Source organism: Canis lupus, chromosome 15, assembly GCF_003254725.2.
Source record: "Canis lupus dingo isolate Sandy chromosome 15, ASM325472v2, whole genome shotgun sequence".
Lineage (NCBI taxonomy): Eukaryota > Metazoa > Chordata > Mammalia > Carnivora > Canidae > Canis > Canis lupus.
Genome location: NC_064257.1, coordinates 33,664,989 through 33,690,714, shown reverse-complemented (window position 1 = coordinate 33,690,714; position 25,726 = coordinate 33,664,989). Strand labels below are relative to the sequence as shown.

The following is a 25,726-nucleotide window of genomic DNA, read 5'->3' as shown; positions in this document are numbered from 1 at the left end:
AGACCCCCTGCTGATCAAGTTGCCCAATGCGATGTGGGTCCAGATTCCAGGACCCTTGCCATCATGACCTGAGACCAAGGCATACGGTTAACCAATTGAGCACCCAGGCGCCCCTACAAATGAATTTTCGTCATTTAGGAGTACATTTTGTGGTGCTAATTAAAGAAAAGATTGATAACCTCATCTCATTTATAGACGGTAACTAGCAGGTTTCCTTTTTACATGCTCTGATCCATTCTTACCCACCAAATGACCTGTTTGAAAGTTCCATGATCTAGATTAGTAAATCCCAACTAAATTTTATTATCTAGCAAGTTTACAAAGTATTCTGGTTTAAATTCATGAATAGACTACTCTAGAGTTGTCAGAAGCAGTCTAGATAGGGTAGGTTGGTTGCACTAGATTTGAACTTGGTACTGTTTTCCTTGTTTTGGCAGGATGCATTAGGACTATGAGTAACCAAGGGAATGAATAAGGCCAAAGTCATTTTTTTCCCTTCTCCCTTCTAAAACTAAATATTTGGGGCTTTGTGGTACATGGGTCTGTCCAAGTTACTCAGCTCTGCCACTGTTGGTGAGAAAACATCCATAGACAGTTTTAAATGGTGGGACATGCTGTGCTATTTTGAAACTTGAATTTTCACATTTCACAAAATATGTTCAACCACTGAAAATAAAGTTCTAAGTGTGTGAGCTGTACAAAGACAGGTGGGGGTTAAGGTTTGGACTGTAGGTTTTTACCCTTGAACCCTTTGGCTGTGATTATTCACTGCTCTTGTATTAGAACCAAATACTGTGCCCCCCCCCCTTAAAAAGTAATGTAGGTTTCCTTTTCTCCCTGTTAATATGTACATATTGATAGTATGCAGATCGAGCATTTATCAAGCCCAGTTTTTCCATGCAAGATTGAACGTGTCCACACTGAAAATTTCTTCGAATGCTAATTTTAATATTCTACAGGGTTTTTTTTTTTTAAGATTTTGCTTATTCATGAGACACACAGAGAGGGAGGCAGAGAGGTAGGCAGAGGGAGAAGCAGGCTCCATGCAGGGAGCCCAACGTGGGACTCGATCCCAGGACAACGGGATCACGCCCTGAGCTGAAGGCAGATGCTCAACTGCTGAGCCACCCAGGTGTCCTAATTATACAAGTTTTTAAAAATCCTACAGGTTCCTTTTTTAAAAGTGACCTTTACCAGGTAATGCTGTATAGTTGTGCTTTTTTAAAATGCGTTGTTTTACACTTGTGGCATTACATTTCTTTGGTATCCATATAGTATCTATTGATTGTAATTTTAATTCCACTTGCAACATTTAAATTGATGCCAGTTTTACAAAGTCTGCAATGTACATCTTTAACCATATTTTGATTGTGCAACTTGTTCTGTTGACTAGATTCCCAGAAGTAGAACTCTTGGGTAAAAGGTTCACATGCACTTAAGATTTTGCTAGATAGTATTTAGCCCTTCTCCAAAAGGCATACTGATTTATATGCACAGATCCTTACCTGACCTGAATGTCAAATTTTGTGTCTGCTTAATATTCCTTTACGTGGATTATTAGTTGACCATTACACCTTTAGGTGTGAGCATGGTATTTCCATGTCTCACTTTAGTTGCTTAATCTTGGCACATAAATCTTTGTCCACATTCCTGGAGCGGATTTGGATTCCTAGCATAATTTGATCAAAAGGGATGTTTTTAAGGTTCTTGATAACACACTAATGGTCGAAGTATTCTTTTCATTTAAGAAATGAATTTGATTAAAAATTGAGAAGAAGTTAAGATTTACCATACTGGCAGTGGTATTTAATCACCCAGAAATCAACGTCCAGAGAGTAGTTAGAGGAATTTAAGACTGGCTTCTGGCAAAAAGACAACTTGAGCCTTTGAATAAATTTGAGTCTTTGCTATAATGTGCCAGGAGAGGCCTTAAGGGCCTTTTCACCTTAATGTTATGATTTAGCCAATACAGGAGTCAGGAAGGTATTAAAAATAAGGGGGGGAAGTAGACATCACTTTTCAACCTGATGTTTGTTCTACAGCTCAATGTAAAATAATATGCTAAATGTTTGGGATGAGAGGGGCACATTTTAAAATAAAATGTTGCTTTTGAAGGTGGTGCCTGGAAGTTAAGAAAAAGTTCTGGGCAGTCCCCGTGGCTTAGCGGTTTAGCGCCGCTCAGCCCAGGGTTTGATCCTGGAGACCGGGGATTGAGTCCCACGTTGGATTCCCTGCATGGAGCCCCTGCATGGAGCCGGCTTCTCCCTCTGTGTCTCTGCCTGTGTCTCTCATGAATAAATAAAATCTTAAAAAAAAAGTTCTACCACCTTGAGTTACGATGTATAAACATCTAGAGAGGTCACTTCTCTCTACTGCACTAGACTATATAAGCTATTCTTAGAGATTTTGAGACCACACGTCCTGAAACACAAGCGGGGTGGGGGTGGGGGGACAGAGGGAGAAGCTGACTTCCTGCTGAGCTTGGAGCCTGAACCCAGGACCCTGAGATCATAATTTGAACTTAAGTCAGATACTTAACCGACTGGGCCACCTGTCCTGAGAGCAGAAACTTATTCTGTGCTGTGAGCAACAATGCGGGGCATAAAGTAGATAGATGTTGATTGTTGTGCAGGAATTTAAAGTGTTAGTTGAAAACTTCATGTGAGACAGAATCAACTACATGACAGCAAGGTAACTACCCAGTTAGCCTTTCCAACAGCTATAATAAAGTGACTGTAGAATATAGTTATCTGCAACATGTTACAGCAAAGTACTTACAGAATAAAGTCTGGAAGAGCTCTTGAAAATTATTAAAAATAAAACCCATTGAAGAGCTGAACTAACAAGACAATCCTAGGACCCCATGTGACTCATATCTGATAAGAAAATATCCATTTGGGAGAGTAAAGGCAACACTTTACTGGTGGACAGTTTCTTTTAACCCAGTTAATTCTACTCGTAAGGATCGTATGTGGGAAGTGTATAAATATGAGATTATGTATATGACCATCTGTGGGAGAAGAGTACAATTTTTACTGTGGAATGCCAGACAAGTTTTCCATTTGGACAATGTTCAGTTATGTTTAAAAAAAAAAGGTAATTTATTTCCATTTTTATTTGGTTTCCAAATATAAAAAAAAGTCAAGATTCTTACACCAATTATCTCAAATGAGACCATGCAAAGCCATTTAGAATATACAACAGTCATTCCCCCTGCCCCCCTTTCAGTTCTGCTGCTTTATACAACTGATTGACAAAATTGAATGGCATGTGCCTGGTTGGGAAATTTCACCTGTTTATTAAAACACACACACACACACACACACACACACACAAAACTCCCCAAAAACAAATATTCAGAATAGTCTGCTACTTTGTGTCTGCAAGTCAACTTATAACCTAGTTATTTCTTTTATTTAGGAGGCACATGGGACTGAAATTTAGCTGCCCAATTATATCCATCTACCCCACAGAAAGCACAAATGAGTCCCAACACTCTGTAAACTTTGGAGGGTTGAGATAGTAGACACTATTTGTTATCTGTAGTAGACTCAGCTGTTGAGCCTGAAAATGAAGGCTTTTTCTCCTTAACAGAAATCTCCTTATGGCCTTTCCTCTAATTTTGCTAGACTGGGTTCCAGAAAAAGTGAAGAATCCCTCGTGTGAAATTCAAAGTGTGACAACTGTACTCTTGCTTCATACAGATTTTTGCTAGTTGCATAGACTAAAGACAGTTGGTCTGCTAAATGGCACTGAAGAAAATCCTGACCCAAGTGGCACTACTTAGTCCAAATGTTTTTGACCCCCCCCAAAAAAAAATTTATACAACAATATTTATAGGCTCACTTTTAAGAGATGGCTGACATTAATACTGTACATATTTTACATGTCAAATACATAGTCTAAGAGTTTATAAAATAAGTTCATGCATTATTACCTCTAAGAATATCATGTACAAGATACCCCCCTCCCCCAGACTTGTGACAGCATTTCAGGTGGACAGTTTTATATACAAAATCCAGTTTCTCTGCTGTGTTAAGGTATATAATTCAAAGAAACTTCAAAGATTACTGAGGAAAAAAAAAAACCTTAGTCCATTGAAGATTGATTGAAAGTGTCAACCTGTGGATTTATAAATGTTTCCTTTTTAAAAAACACCCAGGATGCATAACCTCTGTACAAAGAAAAAAATATAAAAATTCTGGATGATCATACTACATAATTTAGAATGAAATGTCATTGGTTAAAAGTTTTTCTACTTATTCCTCTGACAGCATTAATTTGTGAACTAATTTATATTTAGTTCAGCTGCATTTATGGCACAAGATCTTTCAAAACAGTGGCACCAATTTTCCTCAAGTGTAACAGCACTCTACTTTTTAGCAGCAATTACATTTTTAAAGGTTAACAATTGTAGAGCAAATGTACAACGATACTTTCTACTCCATACTCACCAGTTACAATATTTACAAGGCTCACGTCTACATACAGAATCTTTCACTTGCCCCCCACCCCATGGCTTACTCAAAGGTTTTGTCCTCCTGTCTCATTTCAGAGCTGGTTGGAGAAGTACAGGAGTGTTAGACAAGGTACCTATGTGTTTGTCCATGGGATTCTGGATTCTAAGTGAGTATAAAGAGGACAAAATAATTCTTAGTTCAGGTATGTTCCAGTCCCCCAATAGTTAGTTATAGGGTAAACAGTCCTTATTGGCAACCTATAAAAGAGGAGACATTCTAAGGTGGCCTAATAATCTAAATCTGTAACAGGTGAACAGCAAAAAGGTCATTTTACTCAACTGTGATGCAGTCACACCGATGGGCATTTGAAGTTAAACTCTAATCCTGTGGTTACTACTGGTAACCAGTTTAACTAAAGAGGGGTCAGTAAATTAAAAAACTGGAAATCTATTTTGAAAAGAAATTTACCTCAAGGGAATTCTGGTTCTCAAGTATTCTGTGTAAAGAGATTACAGACAAAGGGAATTGGTGACTTAGCATGGTAACTCAAATCCCATGAATATGGTTTTTCGTGATGATGTATTTACTACATGCGTTTTTCTTATAATACCTCTAAAAATCACCAACTGTATATGGGTAAACTTTGTGTTAAAGAAAGGACTACTGAGTTATAGGGGGTAACTGGCCATTATCATGTAGCTAATGACATCAGTTGTGAAAATTTAGACAAACGAGTTGACAAATTCCTGAAAATAGCAAATTAGGTCCTTTGTCAAAATAGTTATTGGACCATACAGAAACAGCCCAAATCTGGACTTTAGGAATTAAAACTGTGATCCTATGAAACAATTTTTCAGATGGATAGACTTTAATATCAAGAATTATTTTTGTAAATTTCCACAACAGAAGAATTTGTTGACTATGTTAATGTTGGGATGAGAAAATAATTTAGAGAAAATATGCCCAACAAGGAAGCTGATCTGACAAAAACCACAGACTGACGTCAAATGGACAAAAAAACTGAATGAAATGCTGTGAAAAAAATGACAACTAAACTGGGGGGTGGGTGGGTTGGGTTGGGGGGCACAGTTAAGGCATCTAAAAAAATTCCACATGGCTTTGGCTTATTAAAATATTTTACACTTTTTTTAAAGAGATTTGAAAACATCTGAAAAACATGCAAAATTGTTTGAAAATCCTGCATGGCAAATTCAGACAGTTTGCAAGCGTCATTCAGATGTTTGCCAAGGAAAATAGACTTCTCCCCATAGACTGCACATGGGAGTCCTCCCAGCTCGCTCTATCTTATACTGGATGGTAACCCAGAGGTCTGTGCAGCAGTTACAAACAAGGTGTTGTTATCTGGAAGGGAAGGGACTGTGGAATTTCCATTGGTTGGAGAACAACCCAGCTTTAGTTTTTCCAGATACTCTGCATGTACAGGCTTATGACACTGGAGAACTTTGATGGCATCTTCTACTTTGAACCACTCTCTCTTCCTTCCTAGAAAGTAGTAGGACATTGGTCACTATAAAGTCAATTTTAAAAAGTAGGCCATATACTTTAACAATGCCCTTCACCCTCTCCCCCCACAGATAACTTTGGTTTTTTTGGAGTGGGGGAAGAGTTTTAAGATAATTCAAATGTGGACATACATACTGATCCTCTTAAAAAAGGTAGCCAAAAGTAATTTGAGATGAAAATCGTATACAAGTATGTAGTACTTAAGAGAATCCAGATGGCAAAAGGAAAGGGAACTTACCTATATTAACAGAATCTTCCCAATCTTCTAATATTTCAGTGACAGTAAGAACATAAACATATGTTCTATGCTTTCGGTCTTGGTTCTGCTTGAATATAAAAATAAAAGCATTTTAATTTCCAGGAGCTAGCCATTATACATTTTTAAGGGGAGAGATTCAGTTGTGTCATAGTACTGAGTGGCACACAGGCAAGTATAATCCAACTGTATAACCCAGCATAGAGGGGAGTTTATGTAATGCAAGACATTTAAAATGCTGCAATTAACTCTCCATAGTAAATTTTTACACTTTGATTTCAATGCATGTGTTTAAGAGACATTAAATACGTATTGATAGTTTAAAAGCATCCAGGTGAACTATGCACAGCCAAGGTTGAGAATGGGTTAGCCTATTTCTGGAATATTCAGACTCAATTTTTAACCATATTAAAACTGCCACCTTATTTTTTTCTAGATTCAGAATTAAACACAAGTTGGTTTTAAGACAAAGGGGCTCACCTTTCATTCAATTAAAGTTAGCCTTGTTTACTATAGTCTAGGACTTCAGATAATTGCCTGATTAAAAAAATATATATATATTTATTTAAAGTACACCCAATGCAACCCCAAGAGCTGCAAGCTCTAATGACTGAGCCAGCAGGCGGCCTGATAGTTGCCAGAGTTTTTCCACCACAAACAACTTGAGTAATACACTCAATTCAAATAGCGCATTAAGTCTTTGGTAAGGAACGGGAACAACAAAAAACGAGAGGCATCTCTCACATAAAACATTACTGTTCCTTATTTTTAAGAATTTATGTTCTTAAAACTACTATAAACTGCTTTGTTCACAAACTGACTGAAATCACCAGGTGAACAGGCAGGACAATTCTAATTTTCCCTTATATTTTCCAAGGGGAAAGGAACATTGATTACTATTTTCTGTTCAGATTCTATGAAATTTAAATAGCATTTGTAAGGCAATACTATTACCTTGTATTATATAAACTTTACTTATAATGTGAGAAGTTTTCTTCAAAAATCTTGCCAGCTTATTGACAGTGTGCTATTTGTACCACAGCCACTCTGCATTACAAAAAACTCTCAATATATTATTCAGCTTAACCAGGAGATGGTGCTATTCAACAGGGTAAAGCAAGTGCTGAATTCTGGGAAAGTTTGAATATTAACTTAAGAACTTTACTGTTAATACTTAACTGTATTCTAGGAGTCATCAATTTTACCAAGTGTTGCACAATAAATTTCTGAATTCCATAAAAAGCTTTTTCTAAAAAATTTGTTCGTTTATTTATTTATTGAAAGAGAGAGCAAGTATGGGCAGAGGGAGAAAAATCCCAAGCAGACTTCTGAGCTGAGCACCTGATGACCCTGAGGTCATGACCTGAGCCAAATTCAAGAGTCAGCTACTTAACTGACCAGGCCCCCTAGGCGCCCCTGTGTAAAAAGCCTTAAAAATAAAATTTTATGGTTCTACCAGAAGGACTAAACTAACCCTTAAGTAATATCCTGAAGGAGGGGGGTGGGAAAAAGTCACAATGTGTCAGGTATACCATGTATCTATGTCTGACTCCTGGATGAAGAAACAGCCTGTATCTCATGATCCCTTACCTTCCAGAGACTACCTGCCAATTCCAGATTCCCTCTCCAAATTCCATTCTGCCTTTAGTATAACAGATTGTACAAGAGAATTCTATGCTTTTATAGCATCTATTCTTCATTCTGAGTTTTTTTTAACATTCATATAGTCCTGTAAGAATAAAGTCATTATTTATCATCTAATGTTATGTGCTAAAGGCAGTGAGTCCATTTCCAGGCAGTATCCACAAGAGACCTAAGCCCTTAGAGGGGATACTGAGGACACTGTACCTTCTAAAAAGTCTATGCTTAAACAGTATATAGTGAACCAAGAGATAGGTCTTCCTGTATCAGCTCCACTGTTCTGTCATATGAAAGTAATTACTACTGTAATAATGCTGTATAAAACTGATGCACAGGAAAGTAACTTTCACTTTCCTCCTCCCTATAACGTACTTGTTTACTGACACTTAAGAGAAACGTCTAGCTCACGTTGTTGCCAGAGTATCTGGCTGATTAGGAAAGAATGGTTAATTCTATTACCTGACAGGATTACTTTTGTTACTCACCTCAAATATGCCCAGGAGTCTGCCTAATTTTCCTTTGACTCCAGCCTGTTAAAAAAGGATAAAATGTAAAATTGTTACCTTTCATAAGAAAATTTACGTGAGTCATTTTCTGGGTCTTTCAACTCTTGGATCTAAGTACACTAGGTCCTCCCATACCAAGCCTGCTTCTGTGAAGTTTTTTTGGCTATACCAAGATCCACGACCTGTGGGGTTTGCTATAAAACATGCCTTAATTTATTCCATGTTCAAGTTCTGACTGATCAGATTGTCATTTATTTTATAAGAAATGACAGGGACTGACCAAAAATTAGACTTTCTACTGATTCGAGACAAACTTCATGAATGAAAACAGACTTTCTATATGAACTGATAAATCCCCTTCTTAAAGGACTGTCTTCCTGCTTTCCTTTCTCACATGGCTTAGGAGGTGCAATTCTTTATGTTATCCTTCGACCGCAGAATCCTCATTACGTTTACCCAGTACTGTCACTGACTGACGGGAGCTTTAGTGTGCCCATTCAAATTCACACCACAACTAACACATGGTATCCGCTACCTCCTCTATCTAGGACGTGTTCCTTCCTCAGGAAGCTACTCATTCTTCAAGACCCATCTTTATGAAACCTTTCTAACTATACAACAAGCAAGACCCAATGAGTGCATTAGCATTTGCTTCCCATCTAACTTGCTCAGTAACTTTTACAGCACTTAACCTGTGCGTGTTTTGCCTGGAGTAAAAGCCAAATTGTATCTATCATCAACTGTTATAAGACAACCAGGCTATGTAGTATGCTTTTGTGCTTATGTGTATCTCGTTTTACTAAAGTTTAAGACAAAATGAGTAAAATAAAAGCAATTTGCTTATTCATTTGAACAAGAATTCTAGCGCACGATTAACGTCTCTGTGCATTGTTACAGCACATTCCAGTGTATTATTAACCTTGCTCTGAGACAAGGCCACCATACTAATATATTGATCACTGATTGGGTTATTGTCTGTTATAAAACTGCATGTTAAAAAAAATAAATAAATAAAAAAATAAAACTGCATGTTATACAATTCTGGGGGACATCCCAGAATTGGTTTTAGCTCTAACTTACCAGGTAGAAAAAATACCCGGTTAGCAAAATGCTAGTTGTACTTGCCTGCTTAAAAATGCTGTTACCAGACAATCAAAAAAGAGCACTCATGTGACTTGCTTTGCCGCCTCTCAGTGCATGTAGCAGTGCCACACAGAATACTGTAAATCCTCAAAGAACCGTGTGTGTGAAAGGAGAGCAAACAAGCTACTACTGGTCATCTCACCTCTTCATAAACCTCCCTCACGGCAGCGCCTCCGGGCTCCTCCTCTGGCTCCATTCCTCCTCCAGGGACAATCCATTGGTCTGGGTACCGGCTGCTGCTCACCAGCAGCACCTGCAGGAAGGAGCACACCTGTACACTCCTGAAGCCCAAGGAGACCCACAGCCAGAAACACCAACACCACCTGCAGGCTCTCACTCATGGGCTGGGAAGCCCTTCCAGGTAACCTGCCTTTCAGTGTCATTACAATTAGGAGGGGTGTGCATTCTATCAGAGAAAAGCAGCTGACAGCTTTTGTACACACCGTATTTTGGAATTCAGAATTCAACAATCACATGCTGATGTTACTATGTCTTCTGAACCTAATGAAGTCACTGAAACTACCAGATCCAGTTAGTGAAGCTCTCCAATTCTTGGAGACTAACAAGAGATAGAAGCCTAGTCTTGGTTTATGCACTCAGAGCTGTATGCACTTAGGTTTGTGGTTGTAATATCCGTTTCTTGAGTTACAGAATCTTATTATTCTCCCAAATTTAAGGATATGTGACCCCAGGCACGTCACCCTGTTCCTTCACCTATAAAATGTACGAATACTTAAAAGATAACCAAGACTGAGAAAGGAATAGGGAAATTCATGTAAAGCCAGTACTCAGTATAAAGTTCCTATTATTTTTACCCTTATGATTAGATGGAAGAAGGTACCCTTCATATTCCAAACTTCTATAAACAAGCAAAAGTCACTTATTTTGATAACAGGCAGCTATAATGTGATCTAGAAGGTTGGCAAGCTACAGTGTGCTGCTTCTTTTTGTACAGTCTTTTTGTACAGTCTTGAGCTAAAAATGGTTTTTATATTTTTAATTATATGAAATTCAAATTCCAGTGTTCATAAATAAAATTTTATGAGAATCCAGCTGCACTCATTCATTTTTTACGTGTTGCCTATGGCTGCTTTCATGCTGCAAGCAGCCGAGATGGCTATCTGTGACAGAGATAGCATGGCCCACAAAGCCTAAAATATTATCTAACCCTTTACAGAAAAAGGCTACACACCTCAATCAAGAGTAGCATTAACTGTGAACTGTGCAAACACTTTTTAAAAGAACTACATTATCAGAGTACCCTAGAGGTTTCACTATTTTAACAGTAATTGAAATAAGAATTATATATTCATCTTAGTAAATGAAAATTTGTGGGCTAGCTTAGGTTAAAATTCACCCAAGTTAAAGCAACAACAAAGGCTATGATAAATAACCAAATGATGTTTGTGAAGTAACAGGTGTCTTAACCAACTCGAACAGAAGTATTTACAAAATTACCTTAGTATACTGCCTTCACGAATGTAAAACATTTTCACCAGATAAATCAATCAGCCCAGAGCAAAGTTTAATCCCTGATGTGTGTACTGGTTTTTTGACATGCATGCCAGTAGTTCTATCTGCCCAGCTCCCTTCCTACTACTAGAGCAACTGCTGGCATTGAGAGTTCACAGCCAGCACAGGATTCGCCTCCCACTGAGGAGGCCAGTGTGAGGCTGCCAGGAACTCCACCTTCCCCAACTAGAAAGTTCCAGACTGACGTTAAATAGTTCAGCAACTGCCACCTTTCCCCCAAACCTCTAAGATACTGAGCTGGAAGATAAGGGAACACCTATTCAGGCAGGTATCCTCTCAATTTGAAAACAAAGCAGTAAATTTTGGCCTTTGGACACACCATCGCAGAGCGGCGACCAATCAACGCTCAAGGGGTCTGTGCACTATTTCTCTAATTCTTGATCCAGATGGGACTCTGTTGCTTCTACTGGCTTCATTCTTTCGAATGAAAAACTGGCAGAACCCCGCAAATCCAGAGGAAGCACTGTAAATTAACAGCTGATAAAATCTAAGCTGACAAATACTAATGGCTGACACTGAGGGTACCACCAGTCCAAATATACCAATTTTGGTGAAATGAAATGTAAGCCTTAAATTTAAGCTTTCTTAAATATTAGCAAACAGAGCTTACATATCAACATTAGAAACTAAAGAGAATAAACAAATATAGCAAGAATTAGAAAACACTGGCTTGAACTTGAAGATGTCTTGCAACTGTACAGATGACAACCAAGGTGTCTTTCATTCCTGGTGCACACAACGAGGGCTGCTCGGCTACCTTTCAGTGCACTAGTGTCATCCTCTGTAAAAGCAAGCACCCATCCCCGTAGGGCTGTTTAGGGTTAATGAGAATTAAATACCTTAAATCCTGGCCTCGTCACTCACTTGTTAGCTATTACTGGCTCTTCTGCTTTCTCACTAGTCGAGTTGAATCAGCTTACCAAGAATTAGGCCTTTGCCAATTTTGCCACTTGTATTTGTTTTATAATTATTGAGAGTTAATGATGAAATGAAGGCAGAAAGGAATTATCAAAAAGACTTGCAAAGATTAATTAAAGGTGGGTCATTAAAAACTACTATCAAATTAAATACAGATGAGAGTACTATAAAACACTGGAAAAAAATTTAAAAATCCAGAAAGGGCCTGTAAGAGTCTTCAAAGTTCAAATTCTTTAAACAAAGTGAAACTGCAATCAGATTTCATTTTTTATTTTATTAAAAAAGGAAGCTTACAGAGGATCTCTGGTATTCCAAGGCTTTGAGTTATATTGAGACCAGCAAATTAAGTTTTTAAGTTAAAACAAAAATGCTTACTGTATAAAAGCATATGTCTAACATTAAGGGAAAAGTAAATCATAACTACTCTTTCTGACTCCAGAGATAGAGGTCTCTTTTCCTGGTCACTACATGCCGGTTACAGATAATCTACTTTTTACTGCCTGGATGAAATTCTTACTACCCAATTCTATGCTCCTAAGCAACTTCCTTGATTACTTTCACAATGGGACAGGACACTGCAGGGCCTAACTACTGGACAAGTCCATCCTTATTTAGTAAACAGGGAGTTTCAAAGCCATTGATATTCATAATGATTGAGTCCTGAAAAAAATGAAACTCAGTGTCATGTATCTAGGTCAATGATAATTCCCATTTGTCTCAAGATAATCTTGAAGAGATAAATCACATAAGGTTAATAATGTTGAAAACCCATTAGTAGAGTCTGTCTGCTTTTCTGAACTAACACTTATGCTTCCAATTAAAACCAAGTCTTTAATCTGCCATCTACAGGACATCATTCACATATGACTAAACTTGTCTTCCAGAAGTCAGTGACATGGAATCCCTGTATGCTTCAACATTTCCCTTCATAAATTACTTCTTAGAAAAGTATGAAAACAATCTGTATAGTTTTGGACAAATGATTTAGCAGAATCTCAGAACTTATCATTACAAGAGTCCCTTGACATTCCAAAATGATTAAATTTAATTGATAAAACCATTAACTTCAAATGTATCTTTCCAAAATCTAATAAATTTAACAAAGGAGTAATTAATACCTCTGGTATAGAAATGATCAGCATCTACACTACTAGCTTAAGAAATTTGATGAAATTAATTCGGTGATGAAACTAATTTGAAAACAGTGTTTTCCATGTATTTGCCTACTCATAGAGTACTTCATCTGGAGTTCAAATGGGGTCAAGGCCACATTTGTATGTTTGTTGGGTTATGTAGGGGGAAAGTGGTGGTGGTGATTACCTACGAGGGTATAAAAAGTGAATCCGAATAGCATTAAGTAGAGACAAAGAAGATTAAAATCCCTCCTACATACTACAAGAATCTAAACCTATATAGAACCACAAATTATTATTCAGTATCCTAAAAAAAGAAAAAGCCATCTAACATTTGTACAACATCCCCAATCTACTAGATCTGTAATATAGCTTTAGCACGCTTACTAATGCTCTAAAAACATTATTACTGAAGTAAGAAAGAAAGGTTATAAAATCTCATTCGGTTAAGATACACCAATAGCTGACAAATCCATACCTGGCTGTTCATAGGTTTTAAATTCTTCTCAACTACCTTTCTAGGTATATTACATTTTGTCTATCCAACAAGATGACAGTCTGCCACATTACTGACAAAGTGACAGAGATGAAAGCAGACATCCAACCTTCTAGATAAGCCAGAGCTGAGACCAAAGGAAAGATTTTTAAAAAGGAGGTGAGCCAACACACCAGGCTGCAGAATTAGACTTGAAACAAACTCAACCTCAAAGCCATTACTGCTAGTGAAAAGTGAAGACATTTCCTTGATTCAACCTGCCCACCTTCATATAAGCATTCCTGCTACTGTACCATCAACCTCTCCTTCCATGTATTGAACAATTAATCAGAATACACCACCATTCTCCTATCATTGTTAAGCCATTTCTCACACTTCTTTTTCTTAAACAATGTTTTAAGCATTTGGAATGTAAGTACTTCTCACTTTAACAATAGTATAGTAATAATGGTCTATTTGGAACCAGCCCTGAGTCTTACGGGGCAAAGGTTTGTCTATGAATTGGAGTAATCTACAGTGTAGATTCTATATCCTGTATCACCTGTTAAGTCCTCCTCACTGGGGGGTAAGAGCTTATAAACTAAAAAATGCAGTTCAAGGTCTATATAATGCAGTTACTTGAAATTCTTAGCACTATATACCAAGTAGCTCCCAAATATCCTTTGTGTTTCAGCTTTTACCCTTATAACTGCTCTTGGTCACAGCCTGCTTCTGGGAACAACTGGTCATTACAACTGACTAATTCTTTTGTGGGAGGGGGTGTGTACTGCTATCCAGAGAATCCCCCAAGTGATCCCTAAGTCAAAGAATGAAGTTTTATTTTGTGAATTATAGCTATTTAGAAGCTGTATTGGAGTTTTTGTTCTTTCTTCGTTATTATGAACCAGGATTAATGAATGGTTAAAACTACCTCTACCACAGTTAATTATATTATAGGCATTTAGCCAAAATTAGGCCAGCAAGCAGCATATTAGGAATACCCAGAATGCACACATTTTAATAAAAGACCTTAAGTTACAACAATGATTATTGTATCCATTAGCCAGCTACCTACTGCTCTTATTAAGCAAATTAGTACTACTTTTTGGACTAGAGCCACAGTGCTATATAGGAGGATCAGAAATAACAGCTCATTTTGGAAAAATGTGCTTAACCCAAATTAGATTTGCTAGCTCAGAAACAGGTCAAAATTCAAAATTCTTGGTACTCGTTCTACTGAATGCTTATCACTTTTCTACCATCATAAAGTTGAAAAACCACAAGTTGAACCACCAAAGTCAGGAACCATCCGTATGGGATTGGTAGACTGATGAATGCTAAGTTGGGCTGATAATGGCATTTTCTCCTAGCATGTCAATGTTTTGAAGTGATGGGTAAGCTTTCTTTTACACGTTACAAAAAGCCTTAGTGATATATACCGAAAGCCTGAAACATACAAATTATATAAAAGGGTCTTCCCTTGAAGGAAGTGGCTGGTTGAGTGGCCATAAAGCCCTTTAGGTTTGGGAGAGCTGCAGGCATAGATGACATTTCCTTATGTTTGGATAAGGCTGGGGTGCCTGGGTGGCTCAGTGGTTGAGCATCTGCCTTTGGCTTAGGCCATAACCCGGGGTCCTGCTTCTTCCTCTAAGTCTCTGCCTCTCTCATGAATAGATAAAATCTTAAAAAAAGAAAAGGCTGCCTTTGGATAGTTATTTAATTTTTTAAAAAGTGGTCTCCATTTGAAGCAAGTATCTTCAAGGACTTAAATCTAAAAGGACTTCTACAGAAGTAATAAGCAGTCTGCCTATTGATCCCAAGTGTACAAACATTAGTAGAGATTTACCTGGACTACTGTTTATTACTAAGATTGCTTTTATTAGGGCTCTGGTTTTGGAGTTCTGCTTTCCCTACCAAGGCTTAATTTTAGTGCATGACTTTGTAGAATTCAGACATTTAGTTAATACACATTTGGCAGTTAGACTGTATAGAATGCAGCCCCTGGCTTAGGGAGCTGAAAAGTTAATCAGTGCAGTTAAGTCCAAATGGAAGAGTAGTGGGCAGTCTTTAAGACTGTTTTGTTAGTGTTCCTCACTCACAACTGTGCCTAGATTCCACCCAGAATCAAGTCATTTCTATTTCTCTTTTTAGCACTCTATCCTATTTTGCTGCCAGATCATCCTCAAGCTTGAATACATTTAAAATGTAAATGTTCCTTGTTCATAACTAAGTGTTCCTTTCTTGCCTAGCAACTCCTCAATCTCACATTCAAGGAGCTCTTTTCAACCATTATCTGTCCTATGCTATCCTAAGTTGCAGCTCAACTAACCTATAGCCCCAACACTTGCTCTCTGATGCTTGGTCCTTCCTCTCTGACTGAAATCCAGCTCAGTGGATCTTAATCCTGGAGCATGTGATGGTACATTCCCCTCACTTTATTTCCCTTTATAGCAGTCATTTGTCTATCCTCCTGCTAGAGAGTATGTTTCTTACTTTCCATCTCTGCAACTGTTCAAACTATCATATATGCAAATATGTTCAACAGAATCTATTTTTTGGGGGGGATACCTTTTGTGAATGTACTGTCCTCTTTCACTGTACAAACACAATATCTTCTCTACTCTATGGGATGCTTATTTGTGGGCTTGTATGGAAGCCCAACTGCCAGAACTAAGGGTAGTCGTTCCCTACAGAAATAACTAGCTGGAGAGAGGATCAAATGAAGAGGAGATTTAGAAATAAAGGACCTGGGCTCAAAATTATCTGCCAGCTTTTGTGACCTTGGGACAAGTTACTTCTGCTGCCTAATTTCTTCCTGTACAAATGCTAATGCTTATTATTTACCTCACAGGGACCAAAAAAAAGGGGGCAAATATTAAAAAAACCATCCCCAAAAGAATATAGACTGTGCTGTTAGAACAACCTTCTTGACTAAAAAAATCTGTTCTCAACTATGGGCTACTGAGAATTTCTTCAGTACAAGGAGAACCATATTGGAGCACTGCGTAACTTTTTGTGGCCCAGCAGCAATTACTATTTTATTTCAATTTACATTCTGTAAACACTACATCCTAAAATAAAGCATACATTTAAACCTTCCAACCAGGACCTAGGTGTTGTTAATCCAGGAGGGGGAAAAATTGTCACCTATTAGCTAAAGAGGTGTATTCAGGGTGTTTTGTATCCTATCCTTAGAAGGCTACCAGTGTAACTTCAACAGAGTGGGAACAAATTCATAGCAAAACAGCAAAATGTCCAGGAAAGCTAATAGGGTTCATTTAGTAACTATCATATAATACAAAGAGCCCCAAATATACACAACTACAGAAACACATATCCTAAGATAAACCACACATTACAGTTGGCTGTGCTTTTACTTAGAATTCTAGAGCCTAAAAAAAAAAAAAAAAAAAAGAATTCTAGAGCCTTCCCTTAGAGCATATTCTGATTTGGTTTCTCAATCTGCACTGTACCAGATTTACCAAGTTTTACATAACAGATTTCTCCAACACTCCAGTGCTCCTTACTTCATTTTATCTAAGTGGCAGTAGTCTTTTGATTCGACTGGAGGCTAGGAATATAGCATTTATTACAATAGGAACAATTTCCAAGCACAAAAATAATGCACTGACCTACTAAGATGATTTCTGAAGCACTCTCCAGGCTTTACCATTCAACACAATACAGATCATTCAATTTCCTCCCATTTCCTATATTTTCCCCTGGGAACTGTTTTTTTTTTTTTTTTTTTTCCTTTTCTACAAAGCCTGAATTCCAAGTTCAGGTTATGGCAAGACTTCAAAGTCATCACTTCCAGAAAGGCTTCCAAGCTCAGCCTCTGAAAATCTCTCATTCAGCAAACAGCATGCACCCAACTGCTAAGGAGCCCCGTGCCAAAAGCCCAGCATCAGAAGGGACTGGATCCTGAATTCTGACTCTACCACTTCCTAATTACGTTATTTGGGCAAAGTATTTGCAACTGTCTCTTCACCTATAAACCAGCCCTAAAAGGATTAAATGTAACAAACTTAGAGGTCTTCAGGCAGGCCCCACACATTGTATGTAAGGGCTCAACTAAGAAAGTGATGATTACACAATAGTGACGAAACCAGACAAGATCCCTGACCTATCTTCATCACTTTGGGTTATATTCTTTTATATCCAAAGTTTGTTTTTTCCTAACATGGACTTCTCTCAATGATTTTCTAGAATCTTTTTTTAATAGAAAATACTTAATGCTTATTGACTGTTACTCTGTAAATGCTAAAAAGAAAAAAAAACAAAAAACAAACAAACAAAAAAACCCTTTCACCTTCTACTTTCAAGCTTTCCTAAGTGAGTCCAGGTCACAAACATAGACCTATTTCTTTTTCTTCTTCTTCTTCTTTTTTTTTTTTAAAGATTTTATTTATTCATGAGACACAGAAGCAGGCTCCCACAGGGAGCCCTATGTGGGACTCCAGGATCAAGCCCTGAGCCAAAGGCTGGCGCTCAACTGCTGAACCACCCAGGCACCTCTAGGCCACTTTCTTCTGAAAACTCAAGAATTTAGTCTTAACACTTAAAGGCTCCTAGCTGAGCACTAAAAGGCTTGGTTCCTTTCAAAAAAATAAAGGCAAAACAAGAGTTTGAAGAGCACCGTTTTGAAGCACTTTGATTTTTCTTATAATAACTACGCTGAGTGTACACTATGTCATATGCATCCTAACTACATGGATTAGCAATAAGGAAGCCATTAAATTCCCGTCTCCAGGTTTAGCCTGGTATTTTATTGGACACAATTGGTTATGGAAGCAGAAAGGCTGTTAATTTTTCCCCTGTCTAATCATTTTAGGAGTGGCAATGCTCTTATAAAAGATTTTCATGGCTACCAATCAACTATTATTGCCTAAAGCGAATTTAAAACAGTGAACCATCTCTTAAATAAATGTGACTGAAATGAGGAAAAACTGCTCTCCAGGAAAACCTCAAGGGCCTATCAACTCAATGCAGGAGGGTACATTAAAGAGTGACTTGACTGCTTACTCTTAGAACAAGAAAGGCTGCTCCTCTCCAGATGTCAAGCCAAACACAGCAAAATAAAGAAGCCTTGACAAATATGCTGAGAGCTAGAGATGACGCTCTGAAAATGGCAACTTTGACCACCTCTAGTCCATCTTTCTCCCTCTGGCGTTATTCCCCATTTTTCACTAGCCATCTTTCTGCAGTCAGAAAACTTTTAAAAGAGGAGGCCTTAAAAAAAAAAAAAAAAAAAAGTATGATCATCCCAAGAGCTTGCGAGTTAAAGGATCCACTAAAAAGTGGGATCTAAAAAAAAAAAAATATATATATATATATATATATATATATATATATATATATATATATATATCAGACCGAATGGGGTTTTATTTTAAAGCACGGGGTCTGTTTGGCTGTTATTCCACAAACGTCCCTAGATTTAATCCGAAACCGCAAACTGCCGTAACGTGGAAGGAAAATGTAACAGAGGCAGAAGAGCTTGGGCTGCAACACTCGCCATTTCTGCCGCCTCTGTTAGCACTCGGGGTTTATCTGGCTTTACCTTCAATTCAAGTGTTAAGATGGTGACTCCCGCCAGAAGCGACCTACACGGCCCGGGACCTTCCCGCGGGCCAGGAGGCGCCTCGGCCTCGGGTCCTCAAGACGGCCCAGCAGAACCCTGGGCTGGGCCAGCCCCTTTGTCTCCTCTATCAACCCAGAGAAAGGAAGGAAGGAAGGAAGGAGGGCGGGAGAGGGAGGGAGGAAGGGAGGGAGGGAGGGAGAAAGAGGGGGGGGGGTTGCTCATCCCTCCCGTCCCCGGAGCCTTAGGCAGGGTCGCGCGAGTGGGGAGGGGCGAGGACCCCGCGCCCCCGGCCCCGCACCCCGCCGCGGAGGGCCCGGAGCGCGCTGGCGGCCCTCACCTCGTCCTCCTGCTCGCTCCGGAAGCACAGGCACGCCGCCCGCTTCTTGAAGCCCTCGCGGTCATAGGTCCGCGTCTGGTTGGGCTTGAACTTCATCATAGAGGCGGGCTCCTGCTCCTGCTCCTGCTGCCGCCGCCGCGGGGGCCCGGCCGCCGCCACCCCGCCGGGGAGTTGGGGCGCGGGCGAGTCGGGGCACAGGGGCGTCGGGAGGCGAGTGGCAGCGAGGCCGGTCGGTCCCGGAGCCGGCGGCCGCCTCGACGCGGGGCAGGGCGCAAGCGCCGGTCACTGCAGCCCGGGTGCCGGGGAGGAAGCGCCGCCTCTGCCCGGGCGTCCGCCGCTCTCCATGGAGCCCGCCGCCCGCTCGCCTCCGCTCCCTCCTGCTGCCGCTGCTGCCGCTGCTGCCGCCGGCACCGCCGCCGCCGGAGGGAAGAGCGAGGCTCGAGGCTCGCGCCGCAAGGAGACAGTTGAGAGAACTCGCGGCGTCCCGACAGCAGCGCCGCCGAGGCTTCGCGCCGCCCCCACCGCCCCTCTATTTAAGGGGGCCCGCGCAGCCCCGCCCCCCCGCGCGCTCCCGGCCCCTCGCGCGCCTGCGCGCCTGCGCGCCGGGACCGTTGCGGCGGGGGAGGGGCGGCGGGGGCGGGGCCTCGGCCGCGCGGCCGCGGGCGTCCCTCAGAGCGAGAGGGCCGGGGCTGCCGCCCAGCGCGGCCCACAACGCCCGCGGGTGAGGAGAGGCCGAGACCCCTCCCTGTCGGTAAACCCCGCTACTTGCCCCGCGGAGACCTGAAATACCGTCTCCCGGAGAGGCGGTCTGACGCCGTACAGCCTCCCGGAGTTGCTCTCGGGTCAGGCAATGCCCGGAGGCGTGGAGCGCCGGCCGCCTCCGCCGTGACTGACGCCCGGACTTGGCCCGTGAGGTGCGGGGACACCAGAGGGTGAAGGCCTGGGAAGGGAAGACGTTCGCCGTTTCGTTTGTTTTCCAGAGGAAGGCGAGAAGGCACATTTCCTTTTTCCTTTTTTTTTTCCCCCTTAAAAAAAAAATCTTTGGTTAGGGAGTCGTTTGTATTCTTTCGTGAGTCCGTTCAAGCGTAAATATTTCTTTGAAGCCGTGAGTAACGTCTTGCACTTTGTTCCACCCTCCGCAATGTCTTCACTACTACTGGCCATGGATCCTATTTGCGAAGTAATTTGCCCGTGTGTTTCATGCTTAGTAGCAGGCACAGCGAGGGGTGGGGCCACAACACTAAGTGTGATAGGATTTCTGCTCCCTGGGGGCTTCAAGTCTTCTGGGGCCTCGGGACAAACAGCCTTTACATTTGGAGAGTGTCACTGAGGGTTAGGGTAGGAGCCTGGAGGCCCCCAGGTGGTATGGAAGCGGACCCAACCCATCCTGCCCCCTCCGCGGAGCCTGGGCGACCCAGTTCCAGGCGCCTGTGACTAAGGTTTTCGTACCTGGAGGGCCTACTGTGTGCCTGGCACCGGCGTCTCAAGCCAGCTGCTGCGCTTCCAGGCACCTGAGAGCAGCAGATAGAGTCAAATACCAAACAACCACCCAAGTACAGGTAAAACTCCAAAGGTAATAGGATTGAAGGTGGTGGAGGGTTTCACAGGGAGGTAGGACCAGACCTGCAAGTCGGGAGCCGAGGCCCCTAGGAGGAGGACCTAAGGCCACCAGGAGCCTGCTGAACTTTCAAGGCAGAGGGAACTAGGACTTCGGTCCTGTGGGAGAAGGAGTTAAGGTGAAATGAGAAAAGGCCCACGTGGCTGCAGTTGGGTGGAGGGAGCATCTAACTTCATCTTCTCACCGCCAGGGCCAGGCAGATGCAAGTTTGTATGATTAAGTTGATGTCGAATAAGTAATTTAAGAAACGAGATTTTACCAGGCACAGTTGGAAATCTTATCAGTCTGTGCAGAGACATTTCCCGGGCCTTAGCTCTCTTATAGAAGCTGCTTGAAGTTTATTTCCAGATTTATAAGCAGGGGCTGCATACATCCAGCTAGGGACTCCATTTTGGCTAGTATGCAGATATTATTTTATAAGATAATTGGCTCAGATTGATAAGAAGTAATCTCACCATAGTCGTCTTAAATGATAAAGATGAACTTTCCCTCTGCTTCAGAGGTCTAGCTTCTAGTTTGTGTTCAGTGAATATTGGTTGATTGGATATTGGTCTACTCAAATCTTTCCCATTTAGTAATTACATGAGGTGAGGCATGAATCAGAATTGAAGAGGAAAGAGGAAGATGGCTGGAACAGACTCACCGAAGGGAGGAAAAACTGCACAGGAAACTGGTGAGCATGAGTGTGCAGCCACTTGCTTCAGGTTCCAGATTGTTGCATTTGGTTGAAAAGATCTGCAGTTCAGGTCTCACCTGCACCAATCACTATATATAACTTTTCTCACCTGTCAGGTATGGTATCATTTATACCATCTTGTACAAGACCACGGTGGATCTGAGAGTGTTTTAAAGCATTTAAATGCTCTAAGGCATTTAAACATAGGATATTATTAACAAGAAAATTTTCTTTGGAGACCTCTCCTCCTCCTCTGTTTCCTCAAGGAGCAGAGGAATAATGCAGAGGGCTGGTGCTTGCAAAGGGCTAGGAGTTGTGAGGAAAAGGTTTTAAAAGGGATTTTGCAACAAATGATTTGAACGGAAGAATGCTATCATACAAATTACCACCCCCTACTTTTTTGTTATTTATTGAGTTAGTTTTTGCAATTATTTAAACACCTGAGAGAAAAGGAAATTTTAGTCTGACTAAATGATGGAATAGAGAAAGGCCGAATTATAATGCTGGATCTTCATTTTCCTATGTCTGTTCCTCAGTATCAGAGTGCACACCTGAGCCCAAAGCTCCCTGCTTAGTATTGTCTAACAGGTATTATGCATCTGAAATGCGCTTAGGCACCGTTCAAAGCTTAGATCATATCCAGCCAGATCACAGTTGAGATAGACATGAGGTTGTTTTTCCTCGTCAGGGCCAGTAAGGACTGGGCTACACCGGCCTGTTTCCTGGGGATCAGAGTCCAATTTCAGGTTAATCTGTTTAGTGCACTTAGCACAGTATTATCTTACCTAGAACTTGTTACACACGGAACCATTTCTTGTACTATTTTCAAATATTTGGAGCCATCAGAGAGGGTAACTAACGTTCCCTCCCCAGGGTCCTTATTTTCCCTGGGTCTTTTTATGGGAGGCAGTGCAATAGGGGTGCTGTGCAGGGAGCTTGCTGCCTTCTTTGGTAACTGACTCACAATATTACCATAAAGTAAGTTCTATCTCTCAAGGTAAAACTGATCATGACAAATCATCCCTTCCTGTGTCTTTCCAGTGATAATAATAGTCATTACTAAATGATATTCAGTGCTGTGTGCTTTTCATGATCACACTTGAATGATCCCAATAGCAGTATTATGAGACAGCTACTATTTATTGTCCCCATTTTATAGGCAAAAAAACAGGGACAGCCTTTTCTCTTCACAGCCCATATTCTTAACTCCTGCACTGTATCACTGTAAGCTTGTCTTGCCTCTTTTATTACATAGTGATTGTTTTGTATGGTGTTCTGACACTGGGATTTCTTTCCATTTTAAAATGTAAAAGGACGGGGATCCCTGGGTGGCTTTTGGTGCCTGCCTTTGGCCCAGGGCGCAATCCTGGAGTCCCGGGATCGAGTCCCACATCGGGCTCCCGGCATGGAGCCTGCTTCTCCCTCCTCCTGTGTCTCTGCCTCTCTCTCTCTCTCTCTCTCTGTCTATTGTAAATAAATAAATCTTTAAAAAAATGTAAAAGGAGCTTTGTTTAAGGTAGGATGGTAAGAGAAGCTCTTACAGTGCAAAATGGACGTGGAAGTCTTGGTTACAATTTCATGTCATCTAAAGTGATTTTCTTTTTGTGATGAAAGGCACAGATTAGAATGGAGTAAGCAATAGCTGAAAATTCAAAAGCTATAAATTAAATTAAACTAAAGCTTCAGGATTAGAAACCCTTAAAAGGATTAGTGCAACCAGCATTAGCAAGACTTTAAAAGAGACTGGTTTACCCGTTTATAAGCTTCTTTTTCATTGAAGTAAAGAAATGATTTTCAGACTTACAACTCATTTTCTATTTCCTCAATTACTATTTATGGCAGAGCACTTTGTTTCACAGGCATCATGTTTATGTACAGTTCTGGGTGGCTAATAAAAATGTTACTGGGAAGCACAGCTCCCACTTTCCTTCTTTATCATTCAGGGAAAGGTGTATGCCAAGTGCTTATCTCCTGGGCAAAGGCGGTGACTTGACATTTTCACCACCTTCTTTAGGACAGCATTTTAAACTCCTGCTTCATTCAGAATTGCTTGTTTTTGCTACATCACAATTCTTCATTTTCGTTTGAGGAAAAAGCCTAAAAAAAGAATGTTTGCCCATAAGAGAGATGTTACTCAATTGTAATGTATGGACCTTGTTTTAATATAGATTAAAACAAACAAACAAGAAGAAAGACATAGGGCAATAAGGGAAGGTGAACGCTATTTTATGATACTAAGCAGCTGTTGTTATCTTGGGGGACTATGAAGATATTTGAAAAGGGAACTCCTTGCCTCTTAGAGATATATATTAAAATATTCAGAGCTGAAGTGATATGATGTCTGAGATTTCTTTCAAAATAATCTGGGTTATTGGAGCAGGGAAGATGGGTTGGGAGCATGGAGGAAACTAGGTAGGCTATGAGCTGATTGTTGTTGAAGTTGTAAGCCATTTGGAAAATGGAGGAGAAGAAGGAAACAGGAGGAGAAGAGAAATGTTTTATATTTCATGGGACATGGAAATGAACCTTTGTACTATTAGAAGTTGTACACACTCATGATACAAGTATTAGATTCTAGAATGATTGGAATAACCAAAAATGCAGTTTGCAAATTATGCAGTATTTTTGTAAAATAAAAAAAAAAATAGGACATCAAAATTACTCACCTATGCAAAAAGTTGTAACCAATATTATTCCATAAATTGAAACAAATTAATGGTCATTTCCATGTGAAATATATATATTATAAATATATTAATATTGAGGGTAATATATATTATTTATATGTATATATTTACCCTAAGTGAGTAATATGATGAACTCAGTCCTCAGAACCTGACATTTATTTCTCACAGTTTTGGAAATTGGAAAGTCCAAGATCAAGGTGCTGGCAGATTCAGCATATACTAAGAACTCACTTCCTCATTCATAGATGCTTCCTGGTTCCTTGTGTCCTCACAAGGTGGAAAGGGCAAGGGAGCACCCCTTAGTCTCATGTAAGGGCACTAATCCCATTCTGGTGGGCTCTGCCCTCGTGATGTAATCATCTCTTAAAGGCTCATTTTATAACACCATCACATTGTGGGTTAGGATTTCAATGTTGGAATTTTAAAGCAATGCAAACATTCAGTCTATAGCAGGTAGCTACACAAAGGACTGTAGAACTTCTCTTTAGCTGGGACTTTGAGCTGGTGATTTCATTGGAAGAGGGGACTTTTTAAAAGCCACAGTTCTATAGCATTTGACAAATATTGAGAAAACATCAGTTGTACATATAAAAGAAAAAAGTATGGCTGCTTTAATGAGCATTAATAGGCTTATGCTTTCTCTAAAACTATCCTGTTTGCTGCCTCCAACTAAAATGACATTTTGTAGGTGCTTAGGCTAGCGTTGGACATAGCAGGAAGGGTCAGGTAGATTTCCATATCAGGTAGACAGCAGAGTCCTATAGTTTTTTACTGGAAGGGACCTTAAGAGCTCATAGTCAAATCCTTTATTTTCCAAACATAACCTTTCTCTCTGGCTCTCACCCCTCTTTGGCTAACTCCTGCTTCAGGACTCAATTTAGAGTCCCTTCCTCTAGGAGGCATTTTCTCTCTCCTGCAAAGTCTGGTTGCAGTCTCTGTTTCTGTCCCCTGTATTTCTTTTTCTTTTCTTTTCTTTTCTTTTCTTTTTTCTTTTCTTTTCTTTTCTTTTCTTTTCTTTTCTTTTCTTTCTTTTCTTTCTTTTTTCTTTTCTTTTCTTTTCTTTTCTTTCTTTTCTTTCTTTTTCTTCCTTTCTTTCTTTTTAAAGATTTTATTTATTTACTCATGAGAGATGCAGAGAAGGAGAGAGAGAAAGAGGCAGAGACACAGGCAGAGGGAGAAGCAGGCTCCATGTAGGGAGCCCAACATAGGACTCGATCCCAGTTCTCCAGGATCAT

At 40.3% G+C, this 25,726-nt stretch overlaps 1 protein-coding gene across 3 annotated transcripts; it reads right to left on the bottom strand.

Annotated features, from left to right (window-relative positions):
• Positions 1 to 3,077: 3,077 nt before the first annotated feature.
• Positions 3,078 to 19,754, bottom strand: NUDT4 (nudix hydrolase 4). 3 transcript variants are annotated; one of them, XM_025438868.3, is made up of 5 exons: positions 19,511 to 19,754; positions 9,673 to 9,783; positions 8,367 to 8,411; positions 6,223 to 6,310; positions 3,078 to 5,963 (listed from the first exon to the last, which is right to left on the bottom strand). In XM_025438868.3, the coding sequence occupies exons 1-5, from the start codon at positions 19,607 to 19,609 to the stop codon at positions 5,761 to 5,763; spliced, it is 546 nt and encodes a 181-aa protein (XP_025294653.1). In that variant the 5' UTR covers positions 19,610 to 19,754; the 3' UTR covers positions 3,078 to 5,760. The 3 variants fall into 3 exon arrangements, with proteins under 3 accessions (XP_025294653.1, XP_025294654.1, XP_035555067.1); XM_025438869.3 differs by having other exon boundaries at positions 6,223 to 6,307; XM_035699174.2 differs by lacking the exon at positions 19,511 to 19,754 and adding an exon at positions 19,153 to 19,284.
• Between the last annotated feature and the right edge of the window lie 5,972 nt (positions 19,755 to 25,726).